We start from the raw sequence: 25,631 nt of genomic DNA, 5'->3' as shown, positions 1-25,631 counted from the left end.
TGTGTATTCCTCCCCTGGCCCCTACTTTTACTTGTGCTGGTCACTGAGGACAGGGGGGCGGGTTCCGGCTCTTCCACACGGTGTGCTCCAGATGCAGTTGCTTGATCTGGCACTATAAGGGGGTCTGCCACTTATACTCTCCCGTCATCTCCATCTGTATCATGGTGGCCTTTCATCGCTTTTGGCTACTAGACCGGTGATCAGTGTTTCCCAAGTTTCCTCTCCCGTGTGGTGTTGTCCCGCACGTGCAAGTTTGCTCAGCACCAGGGCCTCCACCCTGGTCCAGCATAGTGCGTGAGAGCGCCAGGCCTTCAGGTCGGAGCCCTGGTTGCCTTCCAGTTCATTGTGATCATCCTTTTTGTATAACACGAATGCTAGGTCTGCAAACTTATGTAAATGTCGGTGTTTCTTTTCTCTGACTCTCAGCCCTAACAAGCATGATTTGGGGTCTGCTACGAGTGTCAGGCCTGTTATTTCCGCTACCTCCTCTGTCAGGCTACTCCATTCCCTGTTTATGTGGGTGCATTCCCATAGCCAAGTATTCTGCCTTGTTTGTCAGGGCGCAAATATCCCGGGTCCCCCACATAGGGGGTGATTCTGACCGCGGCGGACGGCGGTCGCCGCCCGCCAAGCGGTTCCCGCCGAAAGACCGCTCCGCGGTCAAAAGACCGCGGCGGTCATTCTGGCTTTCCCACTGGGCTGGCGGGCAGTTGCACCCGTCGCGAATCTCAGTGTCTGCAAAGCAGACACTGAAATTCTTTGTGGGGCCCTCTTACGGGGGCCCCTGCAGTGCCCATGCCATTGGCATGGGCACTGCAGGGGCCCCCAGGGGCCCCACGACACCCCATACCGCCATCCAACAGGATGGCGGTATGGGCTGTCAGAATCCCCATGGCGGCGCAGCAGGCTGCGCCGCCATAGAGGATTCCCATGGGCAGCCGAAAGTCGGCGGTACACCGCCGGCTTTCCGCTTCTGGCCGCGGCTGTACCGCCGCGGTCAGAATGCCCGGCGGAGCACCGCCAGCCTGTTGGCGGTGCTACCGCCGACCTCCGCCATGGCGGTAATTACCGCCAGGGTCAGAATGACCCCCATAGTTTCTATTCTTGTGTGTACCTTATGAGGTATTGAGTAAAATGAATATTCTCTCCGTTGTGGGTATTTTGTGCGCCATAAATCAAATATACTCATATCCGCTGCCCATTCGAGCAGGGGGCTTCTGGTTGTTCTGTTTGGGTTTGCTTTTGGGAGATTATTGGACCTATATAGTTCTGTGTTTGGGATGCTGTTAAAATTGCCTCCCCATATAGCTGGGGATTCGGGGTTCACCAATAAAGCTGGGGTAAGTGTACCCCAAAATTCGGCTATAGCACTGTTAGGGGCATAAACTCCAACTATTGACAAGTGTCTACCGTCCAGGTCCCCCTCCAGTGCCACATATCTGCCACCTTTATCAATCTTCTGGTGTGTTATAACAAAGGGGACCCCCCCTGCTATCCAGACCAGCACTCCCCTGGCATATGCCGAGTACGTAGTGCCCACAAGCTGACCACCCCATCTTCCACGCAGCTCGCATAGGTCAACTTCCAAGCAATGTGTTTCCTGCAGGATAGCTATGTGTGTGCCCTGTCGTTTAAAGCGATCATATACCCTATTCCTTTTGCTTAGAGCCCCCAACCCTCTTACGTTCCACGTGATTATGTCATATTGATGTGCGGTGGGGTTTGCTCTTAGCGCCATTTCACATTATGTGTAATTGCCTTCCATCCCCCCAGGCCAGCTGCATCCCCGTGGGTCCCCTCCTGCTCAATCAATTGTGTACTCCTGTGTGTCAACGCTAGCAATATTTCCGGTTTCCTGTGTTGACCATTTGAATTCCACTTAACTGATGATCCCCCTACACACCCACTACTTACACTCGATACAAACCTATTAACTAACAACAAACTACTAATCCCATTAACAAACAGCAAACTTGGTGTCCATTCGAACACTCGTGGGGCAACCATATTAGCGACCAGATGTGGCCCGTATACATGGCCCACACCCTTCTGCAGCCGTTGGCTGCCTATACTGCTGGGCACCCCTGGGGCACCCCCCCCACCCCCCTGCCCCATCCACCCGGCCGCCAAAGCCAAACAATACAGTCCATAAAACAGTTGAGGCCGCTCAGTGCCCGCAGCAGCATTCACCAGCATGTGGACAGGCGTGGCTTCGTCACGGGCTCCTCAACCGAATTGTCCCCCCGCAGCCGGGGGGGGGGGGGAGGGGAGGGGGAGGAAGGGGGAGAAGAGGGGAGAGCTGGGGGAAGGGGGTTGAAGCAAAAAAAGGAGAAAACAGAGGGCGAGGGGAAAGGAGAGCGGGAGGCTGTCCGCGTTTACAGTTCGTCCGCCGCTCTGGGGGTGAGTTTCGGCCCCGCAGGCGAGTCCGTGAGACCAGATGCCGAGCTGATCGAGTCGGAGTCCGGGCTGTCTGCCGAGATCTCCCTCAGAGCCGCAAAAGTGTTCTGCGTGTGCAATGGAGTGGTCCTCAGTATTTTTGCCCTTTCCTCCGCCGCCTGCTCCTCTGTGGGCTGGCCTTTTGGCCTTCTCTTGGAACGCTTCCGCATTGGGGCATTCGACCATTCCTCTCTGTCCTCCGTTCCGGATTGGGGTCGCGCCAGGCCCTTGGCATGCAACCACGTCCAGGCGTCCTCGGGGGATGTAAATACATGGACGCGATCATCCGATGTGACTCTTAGCTCTGCAGGGAATAGCAGTGCATATTTAATGTTGTGTTCACGGAGGCGTTGTTTGACCCTTACAAATGAATTGCGCTGTTTTTGTACTTCCTGTGTGAAGTCTGGGTAAGCATTAATTTCTGAATCTTCATGTCTGAATGGGCCTTTACTGCGGAATAGCTGCAAAATTAAATCGCGATCCCTATAATTTAAGAATCTCGCTATGAGAGGTCTCGGTGGCTGGCCCGGGGCCGGGGTCTTCCCGGTATCCTGTGAGCTCTTTCCACCTAAAAGAATGTCTACGGGGACCTGTTCAGCACTTCCTTGATCAACCATTGCTCCAGGATTATTTCTATGCTCTGTTCTGCTAGTTTTTCGGGGAATCCTATAAAGCGCATGTTGTTTCTCCGTGATCTGCCTTCCGCCTCTTTGGCGTGGCGCCAGAGTATTTTTACCTCTGCGTCCAGCCGCTGTATTTGTTTTTGATTAGCCAAGACCGAAGGATTAATTTCCTTTATCTCCGCCTCCGCTGACTTTACCCTTTCCGCTAAGTTGCGGTGATCCACTCGTAGCAAATTTAGATCTTGCGATACTGAATCAATCCTGTTCTCCAGAGAGGTTTTAGTGTCCATAATTGCTTGCAGTACTTTTTCGAACTGGGTTGAGTGGGTTTGCAGAGTGGTTTCCAGTGCTTGTAGGGTTGGAGCTAGCTGCTGGTCACCTGTTGACTGGCCCTCTGCGTGACGGTCCTGGTTTTTCGTGGACTTGTTTCTTGCAGCCATGATGTGTGCCAGGCGGGCGGCTTGCCGTGAGCGGGCCGTGTAGTCGTGCAGCTGCTGCGTGGTACAGGCCTCCGGCGTGGTCCTTGAACACTGCCAGTCGACCCCCCCCCCACGACGCTGCCAGCCCAGTCCTCCGTGCGCTCAGAGTAGGGGGGAGGGGGGGCAGCAGGCGGGCACCACTCCAAGTAACCCGCAATCTCCCCTTGATCGCAGCACTCACGAAATGGGGGGGTCCCGTCCAGTCCCCCTGGGCCGTGGGCCCCGCTTGGTCCCCCCTAGCGGGCCAAAGCAATCGATGCCAGGGGGGGGGGATAAGGGAACCCACCCTCCGGTCCAGCGCCACCCGCGCCCCACGGGGCGTGCCTCGCTCCCTGCAGGCGGCCTCCACCGGCGCTCCGACCTCCACTCAAACAGGGGGGGGGGGGAGAGGGGGTCCACGATCCGGAGTGTCTCCCTGCAGCCTCCCCGCGGGTCCCTCACCTCCTTACTTTCCTTCTGCTGCACCCGCCTGGTCCCGGACAGCCGGAAGACCGCCGCCCTCGCCACAGCTGGTTTAACTTCTTCTGTGGGGGGAGGGGCAGCCCGCGCACGGGTCAGCACCCGCTGTTTTCACCTCGTGCAGAGGGGGGGGGCACCCCCAAGTCCTCACCTCCTGTTCTTGCCGATATTGTGCCGGGGGGTCCACCGCCACCCGGCGAGCGGCCTCTCAACTCTGCCGCTCCGCCTCAGGGCACGCCGCGCGATCGCTGCCGTCTGTCTGCCGCGGCCCTCCACTCCACTCGGTCGCGGGGCAGCCAGTCAGGGGCTCCGGGGGTCGCCGGGTGCCCGATCCAGACCCCACATCGTCCGCGTCCCCCTCGGCAGCCCGGGGGGCACCCACAGGATATTTTTTCGGAAGGCACGGGCCAGAGCTCCGACTCTAAGCTCCCGTCCCGGCCGCCATCTTGTCTCCCTTGCCCGTGCCCATCCCTGCATATGCCAGTCTACACAGGTTCAGGGATCCCCCAGCCCTGCCTTCACCCTGCACTGGAAGCCAAGAAGAAATCTCCAGTGGGTCGACGGAATCTTCCCCCTGCTAACGAAGGCACCAAAAAACTGCATCACCGGTCCTCTGGGTCCCCTCTCGTCCTGACGAGCGTGGTCCCTGGAACACAGGAACTCTATCCAAGTGACTTCCACAGTCCAATGATCCTTCAGTCCAAGTTTGGTGGAGGTAAGTCCTTGCCTCCCCACGCTAGACTGCAAACCTGTGTACTGTGTGATTTGCAGCTGCTCCTGTGCACTCTTCCAGGATTTCCTTCGTGCACAGCCTAGTCTGGGTCCCCAGCACTCCGTCCTGTAGTGCTCAACCCGCTGAGTTGGCCTCCGACGTTGTGGGACCCTCCTTTGTGACTCTGAGCCAGCTCTGGTTCACAAATCTTCTAAGTGCCTGCTCCGGTACTTCTGCGGGTGCTGCCTGTTTCTGTGGGGGCTCTCTGAGTTGCTGAGCGCCCCCTCTGTCTTCTCCTCCAAGGGGCGACATCCTGGTCCTTCCTGGTCCCCAGCAGCACCCAAAAAGCTCTACCGCGACCCTTGCAGCTAGCAAGGCTTGTTTGCGGTATTTCTGTGTGAGAACACTTCTGCAACCTTCATCGAGGCGTGGGACATCTTCCATCCAAAGGAGAAGTTCCTAGTCCTCTTTGTTGTTGCAGAACTCCAAGCTTCTTCCATCCGGAGGCAGCTTCCTTGCACCTTCATCCGGGGTTTCCTGGGCTCCTGCCCCCCCGGACACTATCGCGACTCTTGGACTTGGTCCCCTTGCCTTGCAGGTCCTCAGGTCGAGGAATCCGTGTTCATTGCTTTGCTGGTGTCTGTGGTTCTTGCAGAATCCCCCTATCATGACTATTGTGTCCTTTTGGGGTAGTAGGTGTACTTTACTCCTACTTTTCAGGGTCTTGGGGTGGGGTATCTTGGACACCCTGACTGTTTTCTTACAGTCCCAGCGACCCTCTACAAGCTCCCATAGGTCTGGGGTCCATTCGTGATTCGCATTCCACTTTTGGAGTATTTGGTTTGTGTTGCCCCTAGACGTATGTTCACCTATTGCATCCTATTGTAATTCTACATTGTTTGCATTACTTTTCTTACTCTTACTTACCTGTTTTGGGTTTGTGTACATATAACTTGTGTATATTACTTACCTTCTAGTGAGGGTATTCTCTGACATACTTTTGGCATATTGTCAAAAAAATAAAGTACCTTTATTTTTAGTAACTCCTGAGTATTGTGTTTTCTTATGATATTGTGCATATGACACCAGTGGTATAGTAGGAGCTTTACATGTCTCCTAGTTCAGCCTAAGCTGCTAGAAACACCTCTATTCTACTAATAAGGGATAACTGGGCCTGGCACAGGGTGCAAGTACCTCTGGTACCCACTACAAGCCCGGCCGGCCTACCGCACATATGCAGTGATAACGGATGTTTATTCCTGGGGGTATTGAATATATGAAGTGATAAGTGATATTTACTTATTCCCCGCAAGGTCTGCCATGGACATCATTGAGGGTCCCAGGTGCGACCCCTGGCCTCAGTGCCCGGATGGGGGGCAGCTCGCCCCCGCAGACCTCGTGGAGCTCCATTTTCCTGTTGTACTTCGCTAACAGTGAATAAGCTGGAACATGACCATCGCGGGCACCTGAGCTAACCTCACTTTTAAATGTACTTGTGTGTAAGAATGTGCGTGAGTAAAGGTAAAGGTCAAAGGGCATGCGACGTCACTTCCGCTGCCCCGGTACCTTGGCTGATTGACACTCTGGGGTCCCGCTCGCGCTCTCTGCAGGGCTCGTAGGATCATTGGTAGGAGGCTCCGCTCCAAGATGGCGGCTGGCGGGACCTCTTCCGGTGACGCACTTCCTGTAGGCGGAGTCAGCACCTGGATTTGTGAAGATGGCGGCCTCCTGGAGCCGGGCATGGAGGGCAGTGCTGGGGGTCACCCGGGTACGGGGGGCCCTGACGCGGGTGAGAGCTGCAGGGGGTTCGGAGGGGCGGCCAGCCTTCAGCAAGGGGTGGTCAAGCACTGCTGGCAGCCATGGACATCAGTGGAGACCCCCCCCCGCTCCCTCTCACATCAGTGGAGACCCCTCACTCCCTCTCACATCAGTGGAGACCCCCCCCCCGCTCACATCAGTGGAGACCCCTCACTCCCTCTGACATCAGTGGAGACCCCTCACTCCCTCTGACATCAGTGGAGACCCCCCCCCCCCCTCGCTCCCTCTCACATCAGTGGAGACCCCTCACTCCCTCTGACATCAGTGGGGAGCCTCTCTCCCCGTTACATCATTGGGGACCTCTACCCCCCTTTGACATCGGCGGGGAACCTACCACCTTGACATCAGTGGGAAATCTCCCCCATTGCTGTCAGTGGGGAACCCCCCCTTGACATCAGTGGAGAACTCACCCCCCCCCACCCTTGACATCACTGGGAAGCCTCCCCCCCCCCTTTGACATCGGTGGGGAGCCCCCCCACTTGAGATCAGTGGGAAGCCTCCCCTCCCACCCCTTGACATCAGTGGGGAGCCCCCCCTTGACATCAGTGGGGACCCCCCCCTTGACATCAGTGGGGACCCCCCCCCCTGACATCAGTGGGGACCCCCCCTTGACATCAGTGGGGACCCCCCCTTTGAGATCAGTGGGGACCCCCCCCCCCCCCCTTGAGTGGGAAGCCTCCCCCGTTGCTATACCCGCCGTTTAGAGGGGGTGTAGGTTTGAGAACGAGCTGCTCCGTTCAGGTCGGTGGAGTTATTGCGCTTCTCAGCAGCCGGACGAGGCTCCGAGCCCGGGGCGCTGCTGCAGGGCGGGTTTGTTTCTCTGAATTCTGGGGCTCGTAGTCGTGTTTTCGGTGTTGTAAAACCGGACTACAACCCCTGAGTACAAAGGAAGGAATCTGGGCTGCAGCAGCACATCACGTGCGGACTGGGATCCGTGGCATCGGTGTCTCAGAAGGTGGATAGAAGGAGCAGGTGAATTGGCAGGTTTGGGTAGTGTATAGTTACCATAGCGCTTGCTGCCAGTGCGCTGAAGCGCTATGAGGATGGCTAGCACGGTAATGCGATGGATGCTCGTTTCAAATGATGAACGTTGTTCTTAATGCGGACATTTTCATAGTAGTTGTTCCTTTTCCCAGGTGTTTGCCTGTATTTTAGTTTTTCATGCACAGCTCTTGTTTAGCGCACTCTGAGTCATCTCTAAGTGTCCGGGTGAGCGACATTTCGAAGGGATCAAATTATCCATAGCGGAGATGTCCCAACGCCCTGCGACGTGAAATCCATGGTGATGGTTGACGCTAGTGCAGCAGTGCTTTCCCAAGTCATTGGCAGCAAGGAGAAATCATTGGCAAGGAGGAAATAATGGCGTTGGTATTGCGTTTCCTGCAAATACTGAGATGAGATAAACTATTCTGTAGTCGGAAGGAGGGCTCTTGCTGCTACCTGGAGCATTTTTGCACGTACATTTGGTGTGGCAAAATTATATTAACAATAGATCAAAACCCCGTACTCATATTTCGGAATCTGAGGTTGATGTGGCTAGTATTCCATCTGCGAGCATTGCCAGAATAGTAACCGGGTTACTGTGTTACTACTGAGTTAGAGTACGTACCTAGGTGGGAAACGTGTGGTAGATTATCTCTCAATTACCAGACACCAATGGACCGGTAAAGGAGTTTGAAACTAATTAAGTGGTGGTCGGTATGAGTGACCCAGAAAACACCTCTCCTCTGAGACCCAGAAACACTTGTCCTGTATAGAGTCCTTGCTTATTAACCCCTTCCCTGCCAGACCCTCTCCTCCTCAGGTGGGGAAAAAGGGCTGCTAACGAAAGCTTGTGGTTTTCCCCCTGAAAATAGCATCAACAAAAGGTTTGCAGTGCTAAAATCACCAGCTTTCAGGTACAGGCAGACTTGAATCAGAAAACCACATTTTTCAACACAATTTTGGCGTTTTACCGGGACATATCCCATTTTTACTATTTCTTGTGCTTTCAGCCTCCTTCCAGTAACTGACAGAAATGGGTGTGAGACCAACCCTGGATCCTAGACAGCAAAACATTTCTGAAAAGTAGGCAATATTCTGAATTCAGCAAGGTGTCATTTGTGCAGATCCTTCAATGTTTTCCTGCAGAAAGTAACACCTGAAATAAAAGAAATATTGAAATTGAGGTGAAAAAACAGCCATTTCTCTCCACGTTTTACTCTCTAACTTTTTCCTGCAATTTCATATTTTTAAAAGCAATATTTTGTTACGTCTGCTGGACTCTTCTGGTTGTGGGATATATAGGGCTTGTAGGTTCCTCAAGAACCCTAGGTACCCAGAGCCAATAAAGGAGCTGCACCTCGCAATGGGTTTTCATTGTGTACCGGGTATACAGCAATTAATTCAGTGAAATATAAAGAGTGAAAAATAGGTGTCAGAGAAATCTTTGTATTTCCAAAATGAGCACAAGTTAAGGTGTTGAGAAGCAGTGGTTATTTGCACATCTCTGAATTCCGGGGTCTCCATACTAGCATGAGAATTACAGGCCATTTCTCAAATAGAGAACACTGTCTTACATTTGGAAGGAAAAAATGTAGAGAAAGACAATGGGCAATACCACTTGTTCTTCTATTGTGTTCCCCCCTCAAGTCTCCCAATAAAAATGGTACCTCACTTGCATAGGTGAGCCTACGGCCCTCGACAGGAAATATAATATGGACACATCACATTTTTACACTGATATCGGACATGTTTTTTGGAAAGTGTCTAGCTGTAGATTTTTGGCCGGCACCTACCAAACCTGTGCATTTTTTAAAACTAGACACCTAGGGGAATCCAGATTGGGGTGACTCGTGGGGCTCTCACCAGGTTATGTTACCCAGAATCCTTTGCAAACCTCAATCTGGCCCAAAAAACTTTTTCTTCACATTTCGATGATAGTTCTGGAATCTGAGAAGAGCTACACACTCCCTTTCACCCATCATTTCCCCAAGTCTCCCGATAAAAATGGTACCTCACTTGTGTGGGTAGGCTTAGTGCCCGCGACAGGAAATACCCCAAAACGCAACATGGACACACTACATTTTTACATTGACAACTAACATGTCTTTTGGAAAGTGCCTAGCTGTGGATTTTGGTCTCTAGATCAGTGGGCACCTAGGAAAACCTAGCAAACCTGGACATTTCTGAAAACTACACATCGGGGGAACACAGGATGGGGTAAATTGTGGCGCTCTCACCAGGTTCTGTTACCCAGAATCCTCAGCAAACCTCAAAATTTGGCAAAAAACCTCCTTTTCCTCGCATTTCGGCGCTGCAAAGTTCTGGAATCTGAGGGGGCCCACAAACGTCCTTCTACCCAGAATTCCCCCACATCTCCTGATAAAAAAATGGTTCCTCACTCTTATGGGTAGGCCTAGTGCCCGCGATAGGAAATGCCCCAAAACAATACGTGAACACATCAAAATGATCAAGTACAAAACAACCTGTTTTTGCGGGGGACCTGCGTTTTTGGTCCTGGGCTCAGCAGCCATCTAGGGAAACCTCCCAAACCCAGACATTTCTGAAAACTAGACACCTGAGGGACTCCAGGAAGGAGTGAGTTGTGTTTGGATACCCCAGTGTTTTCTTGCCCAGAGCCCTCAGCAAATCTCAAATTTAGCTATAAAAAAAAATCTACATTTTCCTACATTTCTGCGTGGGATCACAGCACCGGCACCAATTTCCTACCAACCAACGTTCCCCTCAGTCTCCCGATAAAAATTATACCTCACTTGTGTAGGTGGACCAAGGGTCTATGACAGGGAAGAGCCTAAAACGTGTCAAAATGGAGGGGGAACCACAGCGGTTCCAAAAGGCAATTTGAAGAAAAAAATAAATTTTTAGGCTGACAAGTGGGGCAGAATTTTTATCGGTATAGATTCAACAATGCTGGGTGGTAGGAATTTTGTGTATTCCTGCCGATTCCAGAAGGTTCCATCACAAAAATGTGGGTAAAATGTGTGATTTCAAGCAAAGTTGGAGGTTTGCAGGGCATTGTGGTTAGGAAAAGGCCTTAAAAAATGCCCCACAGGGGCTCCCCTTTATTGTTATGGACAAAAAAACTCCCTGCTGTCTAGTAGGCATTTCTGCAGCCCGATCGCTTCAAGATCGGGCTGCCGAAATGCTCAGATACATGAAAGGAAAGGCCTATGCTACATGCATAGAATTAATACGGGCCTAGCTCCCAACTACCTTAGAATTGTGGTCCAACACTACCGGCCCTCTCGTTTGCTTCGATCTTCCAATCAACTAAAATTCCAGGTGCCCAGAATCAGACGTGCCAAAATGGGGGGACGTTCTTTTGCCTTCCTAGCTCCCTCTCTCTGGAATTCTCTTCCTTCTTACTTACGTCATGAAAGGGTGTTCATTAGATTTCGTAAGGAGCTTAAGACATGGCTCTTTAACCAGTAACCGTCCAAGTTGATCTCCTAATCCTGCCTTTGCCTTGCATTGTTCTAGGCGCCGGGAAACCTCCGGGTAGCTGTGCGCTATAGAAATCCAATAAATAAATAAATAAATGCCTCTTCCTGCCTCCACCCCCGATCGGAAGAGAAATACAAAGTATTTCCCTTCTGATGGGGCAGCATCCGATGAGGTCAGCGCGCGCTGATGGCATCAGACGCCACAGGGGATCGTGGTGGAAGGGGCAGCGATTCCCCTTCCATTCCTGCCCATGGGATGGGGGTGGGAGGTCCACAAGGGAGCGCTAGCTCCCCCCTTTGGCTGGGTGCAGGATGAGCTGGAATCGTCCTCTGCACATGGCAGCCATGGCTGAGGGCGAGACCAACTTGTCCAGAGCCCCGAGGGGTTATGTAACTTGCCCCCCCCAGAATGTTTCTGACTCAGAATCTTTGCTCTTAAATGTAACTTTTGCTCGCAGTGTCTCTCTGAAGCATTGGTTTCTTGCTTATTAATCAAACACACACCCCAGCTTACTTCTCTGCTGCATAGGGTACTTGCACATTAACATAATGCATACCCCAGCCCCCCACAATGCCCCTCTGCTGCACAGATTCCTGGCTTATTTACATTGTGTATGCAACCCTTCCAAACAGGTGCCAGGCTCTGGTGAATGAAGTGATAGTTCAATAATGTATTTATCAAAGAGCATTCCTCTGCTGGGCAGCCTAATTTATTAATTGACCCTGAGAGTGTAGTGCTGTAGGGTTTACAATTCTGTCTCTACCATATTGCTTCCAAGAAAAATACCTGGATTTAATAATGTATTAATTAAAGGAATGACGTGGGCACTGTACCTCTTCAGATGGTTCAGCTGTGTTCACAAAAATGTATGTACCTCAGATGTATGTGATCGATGTGTCCTTATTTATTGAGAAAATAGTCTCAAAATAACCATTGCATGGGTTTCCCGTGTACAGTGTTCAGAAATGGGGAAAAAAAATCACACATTGTTGGAAAATTAGTTTATACTCTCTCACTGCGCAGATGGGCTTGCTGATTTAGTTTTTGCATGGTAACCAATGCAGTGCTGAAAGTGCACACTCCATCTGCACAAAATGACAAATGTTCCGTAAATATTAAGAAAGGGTGTATTGTTGCTGTTCTGAGTTGTTTCCTTCTGTGCCTGCTACTTATTTTCTTATCCTTTCTGTGACACTTATATTGTCTTTGTGCCACTTCATAACACAATAGTGGTTCTGGGGGAGACCCAAGGATACTATTGTTTAGTGATGTGTGTGAGGCTAGTGGGTCTACGTGTTTGGTGCATGTGAGGCTAGTGGGTCTACATGTTTGGTGCATGTGAAGCTAGTGGGTCTACGTGTTTGGTGCATGTGAGGCTAGTGGGTCTACGTGTTTGGTGCATGTGAGGCTAGTGGGTCTACATGTTTGGTGCATGTGAAGCTAGTGGGTCTACATGTTCGATGGTGCACGTGAGGCTAGTGAGTCTACATGTTTGGTGGTACATGTGAGGCTAGTGGGTCTACATGTTTGAAGCATGTGAGGCTAGTGGGTCTACATGTTTGGTACACGTGAGGCTAGTGGGTCTGGTGCACATGAGGCTAGTGGGTCTACATGTTGGGTGGTATATGTGAGGCTAGTGGGTCTACATGTTAGGTGGTGCTTGTGAGGCTAGTGGGTCTACATGTTGGATGGTGCATGTGAGGCTAGTGGGTCTACATTTTGGGTGGTCCACGTGAGGACAGTAAGTCTACATCTTGGGTGGTGCATGTAAGGCTAATTGGTCTACATTGTTGGGTGGTTCATGTGAGGCTAGTGGGTCTGCATGTTGGTTCGTGTGAGGCTAGTGGGTCTACACGTTTGGTGTGTGTGAGGCTAGCGGGTCCACATGTTGGGTGGTGCATGTGAGGCTAGTGAGTCTACATGTTGGGTGGGGCATGCCAGCCTAATGGGTCTACATTGTGGGTGGAGCATGTGAGGCTAGTGGGTTTAAATGTTTGGTGGTGCATGTGAGGCTAGTGGTTCTACTTGTTTGTGAACAGGAGGGGGTTAATTGGCCTTGAATACAAGGTGTGATAATATGTCTGGTCTTGTATGCGTTTTTGGACCTGGCCCTTTTTGCAGGGGTATCCCCAAACGTTTTGCCTCCATTGTTTCTGACCTGTTTTCGGTGGCTTTAGGACTCTGGGCATTTTACCACTGCTAACCTGTGCTAAAGCGCATGTGCTATCAGTCTAAAATGTATTGGTGATTTGTGTCTCCATTATTGTCATATTATGATTTAGCAGTAACTCTCTAGTGCAGTGCACAGTGTGTGCCTAGGGCTTGTGAATCAAATGCTACTTGTGGGCCTGCAGCAATAATTGTGCCATCCACATGAGTAGCCCTGTAAATACGTCTCAGACCTGCCACGGCAGTGCCTGTGTGCAGTTTTAAACTGCCATGTCAACCTGGTAAGGTCACCCACTTGCCAGGCCCAAACCTTCAATTTTAGTACCTATAAGGCACCCCCAAGGTATACCCAAGACAGCCCCATTGGCAGGGTGCAGTGTATTTAAAAGGTAGGATGTTTACTGGTGTGGTTTACGTGTCCTGATAGTCAAATCCTACTAATTAAATGTTTCACTAGTGCAAGACCTATATATCCCATAGGTTAACATGGGGATTGCTTTGATATATTTTTTTAAGTCTAATTTCCCATTGGGAGCAGACAGAGATATGGAGGTTGGGGTCTCTGAGCTCACAATTTAAAAATACATCCTTTGTTGAAATTGTTTTTTGGAATTGTAAGTTTAAAAATTAATTTTTAGAATGTGGGCATTTTCTTGCTTAACCATGCTGTGCCTGTGCCCGTCTGTTGAATACACATGTGGATCCGGATGACAGATCGGCTATATGTATATCTACTCTAGACAGTGACACAAAGGGAACACAGGTTTGGCCCGCATATCCTGATGGGTCTTCCTGAGCTAGAGTGGTGAGAGGATCTGACACTTGCTCCTGAATAGGGCTGTGTCTGTCCTTTCACAAAGCAGTCTCCAACCCCCTGGAGTGTGTCTGGGGCTAGGACAGGAAAATGCTGGGTCTTATGCACTACACAGACGTCTCTTTGAAGTTTGCCTACTTCAAAGATAGAAATTGGTATAAGTAATGAACCTCTGACACTACTGTCAGGAAGAAGAGATGGATGCTGTAGGGGGGACTGCCACTCTACCTGCTGCTTTGTTATGTTGGCCTGCTGCCACTGTCCTGGGAGTAAAAGCACTGGAATTTGCTTTCTGCATCCTGTTTTCTATGGTTCTCCGAGGGCTTGAACCGAGCTTGCCTCCTGTTAAGAAATCTCAGGGCCATCAAAGACTTCACCTGCGAGCGCCTGGGTTCTCTTGCTGAGGGTTCTGACTTGCCAAGTGGTGCCAAAACCAGTTCCTAGGCCATTTGAAGTGAGCTCTAGTGCAACTTGGAAGAAACTTAGCACACCAACATCAGAGGACTTCGTGCCGCTGCCTGCAATGGCGTCATGGTTCCCAAAGGTCTGATGCCGACGCAGCGCCTCCAAAGTCCCACCAGAACATGAGTGCTGTGGCACCGACGTCTCTGACACCTGACTCCACGCACCACCTGTGGCCCTGTGGTGTGATTGCAGCACCTCAAAGTTAACGGCTTGCATCTTGACCTGCTGGATTCATTGACCCTGCCAGGTTGTAAGGAACCGATGCCTCGCCCTCAATGCATCATCACCTCCCCTGCAACCGTAAGAAACTGATGCCTCCTCTCCCCTATCTAGCAGTAAGGAAAACTGATGCCTTACTGTAAGGAAATGCCTCCTTGGCATGGTTGCCCCCTGACTTTTTGCCTTTGCTGATGCTATGTTTACAATTGAAAGTGTGCTGAAGCCTGCTAACCAGGCCCCAGCACCAGTGTTCTTTCCCTAACCTGTACTTTTGTATCCACAATTGGCAGACCCTGGCATCCAGATAAGTCCCTTGTAACTGGTACTTCTAGTACCAAGGGCCCTGATGCCAAGGAAGGTCTCTAAGGGCTGCAGCATGTCTTATAACACCCTGGAGACCTCTCACTCAGCACAGACACACTGCTTGCCAGCTTGTGTGTGCTAGTGAGAACAAAACGAGTAAGTCGACATGGCACTCCCCTCAGAGTGCCATGCCAGCCTCTCACTGCCTATGCAAGTATAGGTCAGTCACCCCTCTAGCAGGCCTTACAGCCCTAAGGCAGGGTGCACTATACCATAGGTGAGGGTACCAGTGCATGAGCATGGTACCCCTACAGTGTCTAAACAAAACCTTAGACATTGTAAGTGCAGGGTAGCCATAAGAGTATATGGTCTGGGAGTTTGTCAAACACGAACTCCACAGCACCATAATGGCTACACTGAAAACTGGGAAGTTTGGTATCAAACTTCTCAGCACAATAAATGCACACTGATGCCAGTGTACATTTTATTGCAAAATACACCCCAGAGGGCACCTTAGAGGTGCCCCCTGAAACTTAACCGACTGTCTGTGTAGGCTGACTAGTTCCAGCAGCCTGCCACACTAGAGACATGTTGCTGGCCCCATGGGGAGAGTGCCTTTGTCACTCTGAGGCCAGTAACAAAGCCTGCACTGGGTGGAGATGCTAACACCTCCCCCAGGCAGGAGCTGTAACACCTGGCGGTGAGCCTCAAAGGCTCACCCCTTTGTCACAGCACCGCAGGACACTCCAGCTAGTGGAGTTGCCCGCCCCCGGCCCCCACTTTTGGCGGCAAGGCCGGAGGAAATAATGAGAATAACAAGGAGGAGTCACTGGCCAGTCAGGACAGCCCCTAAGGTGTCCTGAGCTGAGGTGACTCTAACTTTTAGAAATCCTCCATCTTGCAGATGGAGGATTCCCCCAATAGGGTTAGGATTGTGACCCCCTCCCCTTGGGAGGAGGCACAAAGAGGGTGTACCCACCCTCAGGGCTAGTAGCCATTGGCTACTAACCCCCCAGACCTAAACACGCCCTTAAATTTAGTATTTAAGGGCTACCCTGAACCCTAGAAAATTAGATTCCTGCAACAACAAGAAGAAGGACTGCCTAGCTGAAAACCCCTGCAGAGGAAGACCAGAAGACAACAACTGCCTTGGCTCCAGAAACTCACCGGCCTGTCTCCTGCCTTCCAAAGAACTCTGCTCCAGCGACGCCTTCCAAAGGGACCAGCGACCTCTGCATCCTCTGAGGACTGCCCTGCTTCGACGACGACAAGAAACTCCCGAGGACAGCGGACCTGCTCCAAAAAGACTGCAACTTTATCCAAAGGAGCAGCTTTAAAGAACCCTGCAATCTCCCCGCAAGAAGCGTGAGACTTGCAACACTGCACCCGGCGACCCCGACTCGGCTGGTGGAGAACCAACACCTCAGGGAGGACCCCCGGACTACTCTACGACTGTGAGTACCAAAACCTGTCCCCCCTGAGCCCCCACAGCGCCGCCTGCAGAGGGAATCCCGAGGCTTCCCCTGACCGCGACTCTCTGAAACCTAAGTCCCGACGCCTGGAAAAGACCCTGCACCCGCAGCCCCCAGGACCTGAAGGACCGGACTTTCACTGCAGAAGTGACCCCCAGGAGTCCCTCTCCCTTGCCCAAGTGGAGGTTTCCCCGAGGAAGCCCCCCCTTGCCTGCCTGCAGCGCTGAAGAGATCCCTTGATCTCTCATTGACTTCCATTGCGAACCCGACGCTTGTTCTAACACTGCACCCGGCCGCCCCCGCGCCGCTGAGGGTGAAATTTCTTTGTGGGCTTGTGTCCCCCCCGGTGCCCTACAAAACCCCCCTGGTCTGCCCTCCGAAGACGCGGGTACTTACCTGCTGGCAGACTGGAACCGGGGCACCCCCTTCTCTCCATTGAAGCCTATGCGTTTTGGGCACCACTTTGAACTCTGCACCTGACCGGCCCTGAGCTGCTGGTGTGGTAACTTTGGGGTTGCTCTGAACCCCCAACGGTGGGCTACCTTGGACAAAGAACTGAACCCTGTAAGTGTCTTACTTACCTGGTAAAACTAACAAAAACTTACCTCCCCCAGGAACTGTGAAAATTGCACTAAGTGTCCACTTTTAAAATAGCTATTTGTGAATAACTTGAAAAGTATACATGCAATTGAAATGATTCAAAATTCCTAATGTACTTACCTGCAATACCTTTCAAACAAGATATTACATGTTAAATTTGAACCTGTGGTTCTTAAAATAAACTAAGAAAAGATATTTTTCCATACAAAACCTATTGGCTGGATTTGTCTCTGAGTGTGTGTACCTCATTTATTGTCTATGTGTATGTACAACAAATGCTTAACACTACTCCTTGGATAAGCCTACTGCTCGACCACACTACCACAAAATAGAGCATTAGTATTATCTCTTTTTACCACTATTTTACCTCTAAGGGGAACCCTTGGACTCTGTGCATGCTATTCCTTACTTTGAAATAGCACATACAGAGCCAACTTCCTACACTTACCTCCCCAGTAGCAATAGGAAACCAATGCCACACTGGCACCAGTGACACCTCTCCTCTCCGACTCCGTGCAACATCTTTGTTTCCTCATTGTTTTCCAAGGTACTGCACCTGGGGGCCGTGCGACTCCGTGACCGGCCCACACGCCCTCGCGAGTGGCGTCGGACTATTGGGAACGGCTCCATCAAGACTCTGTGATAGCCCCAGTTGGAGCTGTTGTGTTTCTAAGTGCTTTACTAAGATTTAATCTTTGAAAATTTGTATCTTCACTTGTGTATTTTGGAGTTTTTACCTTTTTGGTCTTGTTGTATTCAAATAAATATTGGCTATTTTTCTAAATTCCTGTGGAGTACGCTTGTGGGGTTTTCACTGTCTGTACACAAGTACTTTACACATTGCCTCTGAGATAAGCCAGGCTGCTCATGCCAAGCTACCAAGGGGGCGAGCAGGGGTTATCTTAGCTGTGTTACCCTGGCTAGAGTGAGGATCCCTACTTGGACAGGGTGCAAGCCACAGCCAACTAGAGACCATGTCTAACAGCAGTGCTAAGGTCTGTATATTTCAGAAGTTGGGTGTGTGAAGGTCCTATTGGTCATGGAAACTACTTGTCCTCCTGGGCCTTTCTGAGGCTCGTCCTCCAAGCTTCGCAGGCGACAGGACGATCCGTCTCCCTTGCCAGAGATGAGGGTTTCTGCTCAGTCCTGTTGACTATGGTGTTGGTGTCTGCTTGGTCTTGCACTCTCACACAACCCCATGTCCACCCTGTTTCCACAACCACTCAGTCCTTTAAACGTTGTGTGTAAGCTCAGAGGCCTTCACATCCTACATACAGGATTACATGGACCATCATTGCAGATGTCCACATAGCACCTCTACATGGGAGAATAATTCTTGCTCTGTCCTGGCTGAAAGTGTGAGAGGCTCTTGTTAGCCCTTCAAGCTGAAGGTGAGGGAAGTCTTAGTTCTGTACCCATGGCATTTGAGAATCTGCCTTTTCATTGGAACAGCAGGGCAGAAGTTTACGTAGACATGGGTTCAGGTGCTGTGAGAGTCAGTTTAGTCCAGGGTGAAGGTGCTTTGAAGGTCTCCCAGTCATTTGAGCTGAACGGGTGAGTTTGCTAAGTTACAGCGGAAGAGGGCGATGAAGTCTGGTTACAAGAGGTGCATCAGTGTATGAGGATGTGCTCTGTCATGCATGCAGAGTCTGTTAGTCCGCAAAGAACCGAGGGATGCAGGTGATGTGAGTCCAGTGTGTGATGAGTAGATGGGACTACTCTAGCCTAGACACATGGCTTGTGAAGACCTGCTTCCTCCAGATTTAGGAGGTATGAATGTTGAATGTGTCATGGATGCCTTAGGTCTGAGGGTCTTCACAATCCTGGGAGAGGGGAGTTTGAGGGTTCATTCTGTCCTGAACACTTTGTGAGGATTTACTCAGCTCTACATGCTGAGGTTGTGAGTACCTTCTCAGTCTTGGATGAGAGGCTTCTGGGCATAAAAACTCTGTGAACTGAATTGACATTCATTTTTATGTATTTTTTTCAGGCCCCAGTGACGGTGCGGCTCCCATGGCTCGGACGGCCACTGGACCAGGTTTTCAGTACGGAGGTTGAGTCACAAGAGGGCAGGAATGCTACTCTAACAGCGTCCACTGCCACCTTTGACACCATGTCCCGCTACAAGGAGAAGCCCTGGGAATACCTAACGAGCGAAGGTCTGTAAATACCCAACTAATGCCCCCCAGAGCACTCTTGCCACCTTCACTTGTACGTCTATGCAAATACTTTCTTGTGCTCTCCATTGCCCCATCATTTGATTAACAGTGTAATCCAGTGACCCCCTAAAGCGTCTCCCTATCGTTCCACTTTTCTTGTCTGGTTACTGTCTATTCCCCATACATCCCGCCTCTTTGCCTCTTCCATTGCTCCCTTCTCCACACTCTCCGAAGACCTCCATACTCTTCATAGCATGTCCTTGCCATCCGTACTCTGCCTCACTGCCCCTGGTCCCTTCTGCAGTTCATTCTGTCACCTGTGCTGTTCTAGCTGTTTTATCTGCAGACACTCATTTATTCAGCATGCCCTCAGTTTCTCCCCACCCATCGCCTTTAATGGTTCATTCCTCCTCTTCTGAGGATCCCTCATCTTCACACTCACCTTGGTAGCTCAGATGTCATCTTTCTGTTCTAGGCTTTGATTCCCCAATGGAAAATGTATTTTATTGCTCATAAGAGACCTTGGGAAGTTTCTAATCTTACTCCATCTATTAATATGTGAACCCACAAGCTGGCAGCACATGGTCTAGGGAATTCAAAGTGGAAACATTTGAATCAGCTGGCAATGATCACACATGTGCATCTACAGGCCAGCAGCACATGAACACGTGTAAATCTACTCCTAGGCAGCAGGTCAGGATCCATGGACAGTGTGTTCTCCACATTTCCTTCCCCATGTGTCATATACACCTCAGGTAGAATGGGCTAGAGGGTGAGAGAGTTGTCTTATGCTCCTCTTCTAGTAACTATTGTGCACAGTCATGGCATTTCTGAGCATTTCCTCCTTTCCTCTCTCCCAGAATACCTGGAGAAGTATGGCGAGCGCCCAGTGTGGGCGGACTACCGCAGGAACCACAAGGGAGGGATCCCCCCCCAGAAGACCAGGAAAACCTGCATTGTAAGTCTGGCTCCTTGGTGCTGGCGGGTCCTGGGTTCCGTGTTGGGTCCTGGGTTCCGTGTTGGGTCCTGGGTTCCGTGTTGGGTCCTGGGTTCCGTGTTGGGTCCTGGGTTCCGTGTTGGGTCCTGGGTTCCGTGTTGGGTCCTGGGTTCCGTGTTGGGTCCTGGGTTCCGTGTTGGGTCCTGGGTTCCGTGTTGGGTCCTGGGTTCCGTGTTGGGTCCTGTGTTCCGTGTTAGGTCCTGTGTTCCGTGTTAGGTCCTGTGTTCCGTGTTAGGTCCTGTGTTCCGTGTTAGGTCCTGTGTTCCGTGTTAAGTTCTGTGTTAGGTCCTGTGTTCCGTTGTTAGGTTCTGTGTTCCGCTGTTAGGTTCTGTGTTCCGCTGTTAGGTTCTGTGTTCCGCTGTTAGGTTCTGTGTTCCGCTGTTAGGTTCTGTGTTCCGCTGTTAGGTTCTGTGTTCCGTGTTGGGTCCTGTTGGGTCCTGTGTTCCGTGTTGGGTCCTGTGTTCCGTGTTGGGTCCTGTGTTCCGTGTTGGGTCCTGTGTTCCGTGTTGGGTCCTGTGTTCCGTGTTGGGTCCTGTGTTCCGTGTTGGGTCCTGTGTTCCGTGTTGGGTCCTGTGTTCCGTGTTCCGTGTTGGGTCCTGTGTTCCGTGTTCCGTGTTGGGTCCTGTGTTCCGTGTTCCGTGTTGGGTCCTGTGTTCCGTGTTCCGTGTTAGGTTCTGTGTTAGGTCCTGTGTTCGGTGTTAGGTCCTGTGTTCGTTGTTAGGTCCTGTGTTCGTTGTTAGGTCCTGTGTTCGTTGTTAGGTCCTGTGTTCGTTGTTAGGTCCTGTGTTCGTTGTTAGGTCCTGTGTTCGTTGTTAGGTCCTGTGTTCGTTGTTAGGTCCTGTGTTCCGTCCTGTGTTCCGTGTTAGGTCCTGTGTTCCGTGTTAGGTCCTGTGTTCCGTGTTGGGTCCTGTGTTCCGTGTTAGGTCCTGTGTTCCGTGTTAGGTTTTGTGTTCCATGTTAGGTTCTGTGTTAGGTTTTGTGTTCCGTGTTAGTTTCTGTGTTCCGTGTTAGGTTCTGTGTTCCGTGTTAGGTTCTGTGTTAGGTTCAGGTTCCGTGTTAGGTTCTGTGTTCCACGCTAATAACCAGCTTGATTCTTGACAAATGCTGTCCGCGGTAGAGCTGTTGTGCAGCATCAGTGAGTAAATTTCACAAGGGCTGGTGAATCACTCACTTCATTACCAGCCTAGGCCAAGGCTGTAGAAATATTCTTTTTGAGTTTAAGTGACTCCAAAACAGGCGAGGCTAAGATTAATTAGCTGTACCACTTGTGTCCAGATATAATACACAGACAAGATATCCATGGTTTCACATGGCTGCTTCCCCTGCTGTTAATACTCGAATATTTCCCAACGCTTAGGTGCAGCATCACACTATGATTTTTGCACCGTTAAGAAGGGCCCTCTGAGCTCCAGACAGAATAAACAACTCTCTTTGAAAATCATCTGGGGCTGCATATACCGGTATATAGACGGTAAGCAAACATTGATGGTAATAGCAGACTGGGTACTGTGTGCTGCCCCGATACTCTGAAGTCCTTTTCTAACCCTTTAAGTGTGTTAAGTAGACATGAGCTGTGGTGTCTTAGAATCTCTGTTATCTTTCCCAGTGATGTTTCAAGGCAGTTAATACATTTGGCTGAGTCCTAAGGCTGGGCCATGAGAATAAAAGAAATTGGTTATGAAGATGCTTTTTTTATTTATTTTTCCTAATATGTCTTGCTTTTCGGTACTATCTTAGGTAAAATCAAAGTAGTTGTAAGTTTGACATAGTCCGTAAGAAGGCTCCGTGACTTGCTTTCAAGAGTCAAACTGTGTGTTACTTCTTGCACCAGCAGAATGTGCAATTCGTATGAAGGCACCGCTGTACAGTGAAGGTTTCCTGCATGATTGCTACATAGTTGTAATATTGTTTCTGAATGTATTTCTTTTACTCTTTCTACAAACACTTGTGGAAGAGAGGTTGTACATGCTGCATGTTAGAGAGTTTCTTCTCACCTTCATCTGAGCAATCCGTATAAATGTTTAACTGTGTAGGTAAAGTATAACGAGTATTAGAGTATTGCTAATGAAATAATGGCATGAAGTCAGGCATCCCGTTAAAATCTTCTTTTACTGTTCATTTTGTGAAAACCAGACAACTCATTTCATTCCTGACAAATTTGGGACTTCTTTCGGGCTAATCGTATTTATCACAACGCCATGTATTTTTTGGGTATGTTTGTAGATGCCTCCTATGGTGTGCTGTATTAATAAGCAAACGAGCAACTTAAGGCCTTGTAGTACTCCGCATGAGCCAACTTGCTTTTAGAAGTTCCAAAATTTGTCAGGAGCGAAAAACAGTTTATCATGAAATAAAGAATAAAAGATGATTTTTAACTGGATCCCTGAGTTCCTGGCATTATTCGACGGTGGACCAAGTGCTATCCGTCTGCTTTGTTCAGTTTGCTTATCTGCTCTGTGTGGCAGCAGTAACGGGCGGCTGAGTATTGGTTGGGGATGCTCCAATAGGTGTTGCAAGGACTAACCTAGTGAGTACTGTGACTTTTTGTTGCACAGCTGCTGATTTGGACATATTTATATATACTGTAAAGGGTTGACCCATCCATAGAAATCTCCTCTTCTCCGTGCTCCGATTGCTCCCCAAGCCGGCCCCTCTGCTTACAGGTGGTAACAAGGGGAAGGAGCCAGAGGTAGTTCATTTTGGTCCTTTGCCAGTATTAATTACTCACCCACAGTTTCTTTAACTTGTTCTTATTCCTGACAGAGAGGAGGAAAGGTGTGTGGAAATCCCTGCCCCATCTGCAGAGACCAGAAACTGGGCCTTCACCACCAGGTATCCATTGGCCAGTTCCCAGGGTTGTAATTAGCGTGCCTGGTGGAGCGCGCATGTCTACCCGCAGTGCTGCAGCTGCGCATGGGCCCATCCTCCTCCCTCTGGGCTGCGGTGTTCCTGTTTGTGCATTTGTGTGTGTATTCATTGGTGGTTGCAGCCGTACGTGCCTTTATTCCTCTGCTACACTTGCTGCTTATAGCTCCTGCGTCTCTCTTTCCTCATGCTCTTCCTGCTGATGGCGTTCGTGTCTGTACGCTGGTGTTTGCAGCTCAACGCGCGCTCTTCCTCCTGCTGCAGATGGCACGCTTCCTTTCAGGACCTGATTTTTATGTTGATAGCCACCACTCTAGTGATCATCCACATCCTTTTCCTGCTGCTGCACACGACAGTCGGTCTGTTTGTCCTTTATGTTGGTATCTGCCTCTCTGGGAATGACCTCCTCCGTTGACTCTTGCTGTACTTCCCACGTTGCTCTTCATGGCTCGTGTGTTTGTATCTTGGTGATGGCAGTTCCAGGCCTGGCCTGCTTCTCGCTGCTGCTGACTCTCCTGTTTTCTTTGTGCTGTTGCAGAATGTGAAGCTCCTGGAGCAGTTCATTTCTCCTTACACTGGCGAGATCCTCCACCCCACACGCACAGGTAGGGATCGTGCACATTATGCATTGTTCTTCCTTAGCAAGCTTGCTGATGTAGGATGCTCTTAATCGGACACCGAAAGTGTGATTGCTCTCTTTGAACTCTATAATTGACCATTAGTTTATTCAACGGGGTCCTGATTAAGATACATCACAGGCCTCGAAAAATAATAAAAATGTTACAAGACCTGCAGGTCAAGTAGCATGAATAAGCTACTCGACCTAACTGTAATGTACTTGACCCGGAAACAGGTCTCAAATTGCGTGATCCTAGGGAAATATTGTATTCTACAGTCACCTTTTTCTTCATTCTCACACATGAGTGCACCTTCGAATAAGTGAGTTCGGCATTTCTGCTGTTAAAAAATCCTCTTTTGTTTTATTAAATACACAAAATATTTGCTTCATGTATAATACATCTATGCCACATATGGGTTACACATGATCCATGCATGATTTGCCTCTTAGTGTACTAATAGCTTTGCCACCAGGCCAGGAGTGTTTCTCAGTTTATGTTTAAACACTCACTTTTGATAAATATATTACTATGCATGATATGGTAGCGTACTAACAGTAAATTTCCAAGAAATGTCCAAAAACCTTCCCACTAACTTACAGCTTTACTGCTAAAGCTATATAGTGTTAACAATAATCTGTGAAAATTGGGTTTCAGAAAACATTTATCATTTGCACATCACCAAGTAAAAAAGTTCTGACTTTTTTTCATCCTATAATCAAATAATTTTTTTTCATCACAGAGAATTATAAAAAATGGTCTTTCACAGCAACTGAAATATATTTTGAAATGTTTGTAAAGTTGACTTAGTTATATAAATGTTGTGTGTTAGGAAAAACCTGATACCAAAGGCCTTTCATTTCACATAGGTCAGGCAGGTGACCTTACAAAATCCTGGAACTCTGCAGTCACGAGGAAAGTATTTGCATTGCAAGAAGACAAACTTACTTTTCACCTGTCTCTGAACGCAGAGCAAATGCGACAAGAATAAGATTTAAAGGCATTTTAATTGTTAATTTAGTTTCTGACTGATCAGAGCACCTTTTCTTTGTCCCCTCGCCAGAAGGGTCGAGTGGAATTTAAAAATAGCTCGACCTCCTCAAATAAAACTCACCATAGTGAGTGATCGAGTAGATTTTTCGAGCCCTGCATCATTTCCCATAGTACTTCTTGTGGGGTGTGAATATAATGCTGAAAACTGGCCCAATGCTGTGAGGAAACTAACCCTGCTGTTTTGGTTCAGGCCCAAGAGAATACCGACAGATCCTCTGGGGGGGGGACCAGATTCGCACCAGGTGAGGTCAAAACCATGACATGCTCCTACTGCTTTTTATGGGATGCACATTTATGCTTCGCACGGGCATTCAGACCCTGCACATACGTGGAGAGCCAAAGTGGTAAAAGTACTGTTTTCGTGGATTTTCTTTAAAGAGAAAGAAAATGTTGCCCTAAAAACAGACCCACCAATAATACCTCCCTGAGGGGAGAATTAATGCTCAAACGAGACATAGGTCTACCACTTTCTGTAAATGGAAGATATGTCCCACTGTAATTAATTCAGTACAGTTATTTGGGCATCATTGTGAGTACAGAAAGGGCTCATATGGAGAGCAGCTGCTTGAATCACCTTTTGTAGACATTCCAGAAATCAGCTCCAGAAATTTAGGTATGCCTGGCTCTCCTTCCGAACCCCCAAGATGACATCCTCTGTTTTTTTTATTTTTATAAATAGTTTTATTGTATAGGTAAGGTGGTTCATTAACTACGTCCTTAAACTTCAATGTATTTTCCATTTTGTATTTAATGATTTCTAGATCTATTTGCACAACCCAACTTAAGGGATTTAACATCAGGCAAACATGATTTTAAGTCCCAAGAAGAGCCAGGCTGAACATTCACACACTACTAAACGCATATTATAAAACAACTCATGTCTACTAGTCCTTTCCCTTCATCTCCCTGGTAGCATACTTTCAGT

The 25,631-nt window shown here is 49.5% G+C and overlaps 1 protein-coding gene across 1 annotated transcript in view; it reads left to right on the top strand.

Moving 5' to 3' along the window:
* Positions 1-6,366: 6,366 nt before the first annotated feature.
* MRPS18B (mitochondrial ribosomal protein S18B) overlaps positions 6,367-25,631 on the top strand; it is a 62,807-nt gene continuing 43,542 nt past the window's right edge. The window contains exons 1-5 of the mRNA XM_069241959.1: positions 6,367-6,498; positions 19,006-19,174; positions 20,035-20,132; positions 22,935-23,003; positions 23,575-23,641. Of these exons, the coding sequence (XP_069098060.1) occupies positions 6,427-6,498; positions 19,006-19,174; positions 20,035-20,132; positions 22,935-23,003; positions 23,575-23,641 (475 nt within the window). The 5' untranslated portion in view covers positions 6,367-6,426. The remainder of the gene's footprint in view (positions 6,499-19,005; positions 19,175-20,034; positions 20,133-22,934; positions 23,004-23,574; positions 23,642-25,631) is intronic.

This window comes from Pleurodeles waltl, chromosome 6 (genome assembly GCF_031143425.1).
Source record: "Pleurodeles waltl isolate 20211129_DDA chromosome 6, aPleWal1.hap1.20221129, whole genome shotgun sequence".
Taxonomy (NCBI): Eukaryota; Metazoa; Chordata; class Amphibia; order Caudata; family Salamandridae; genus Pleurodeles; species Pleurodeles waltl.
Note: the sequence above shows the minus strand (reverse complement) of the source record. Positions and strands in the feature narration are given on the sequence as shown.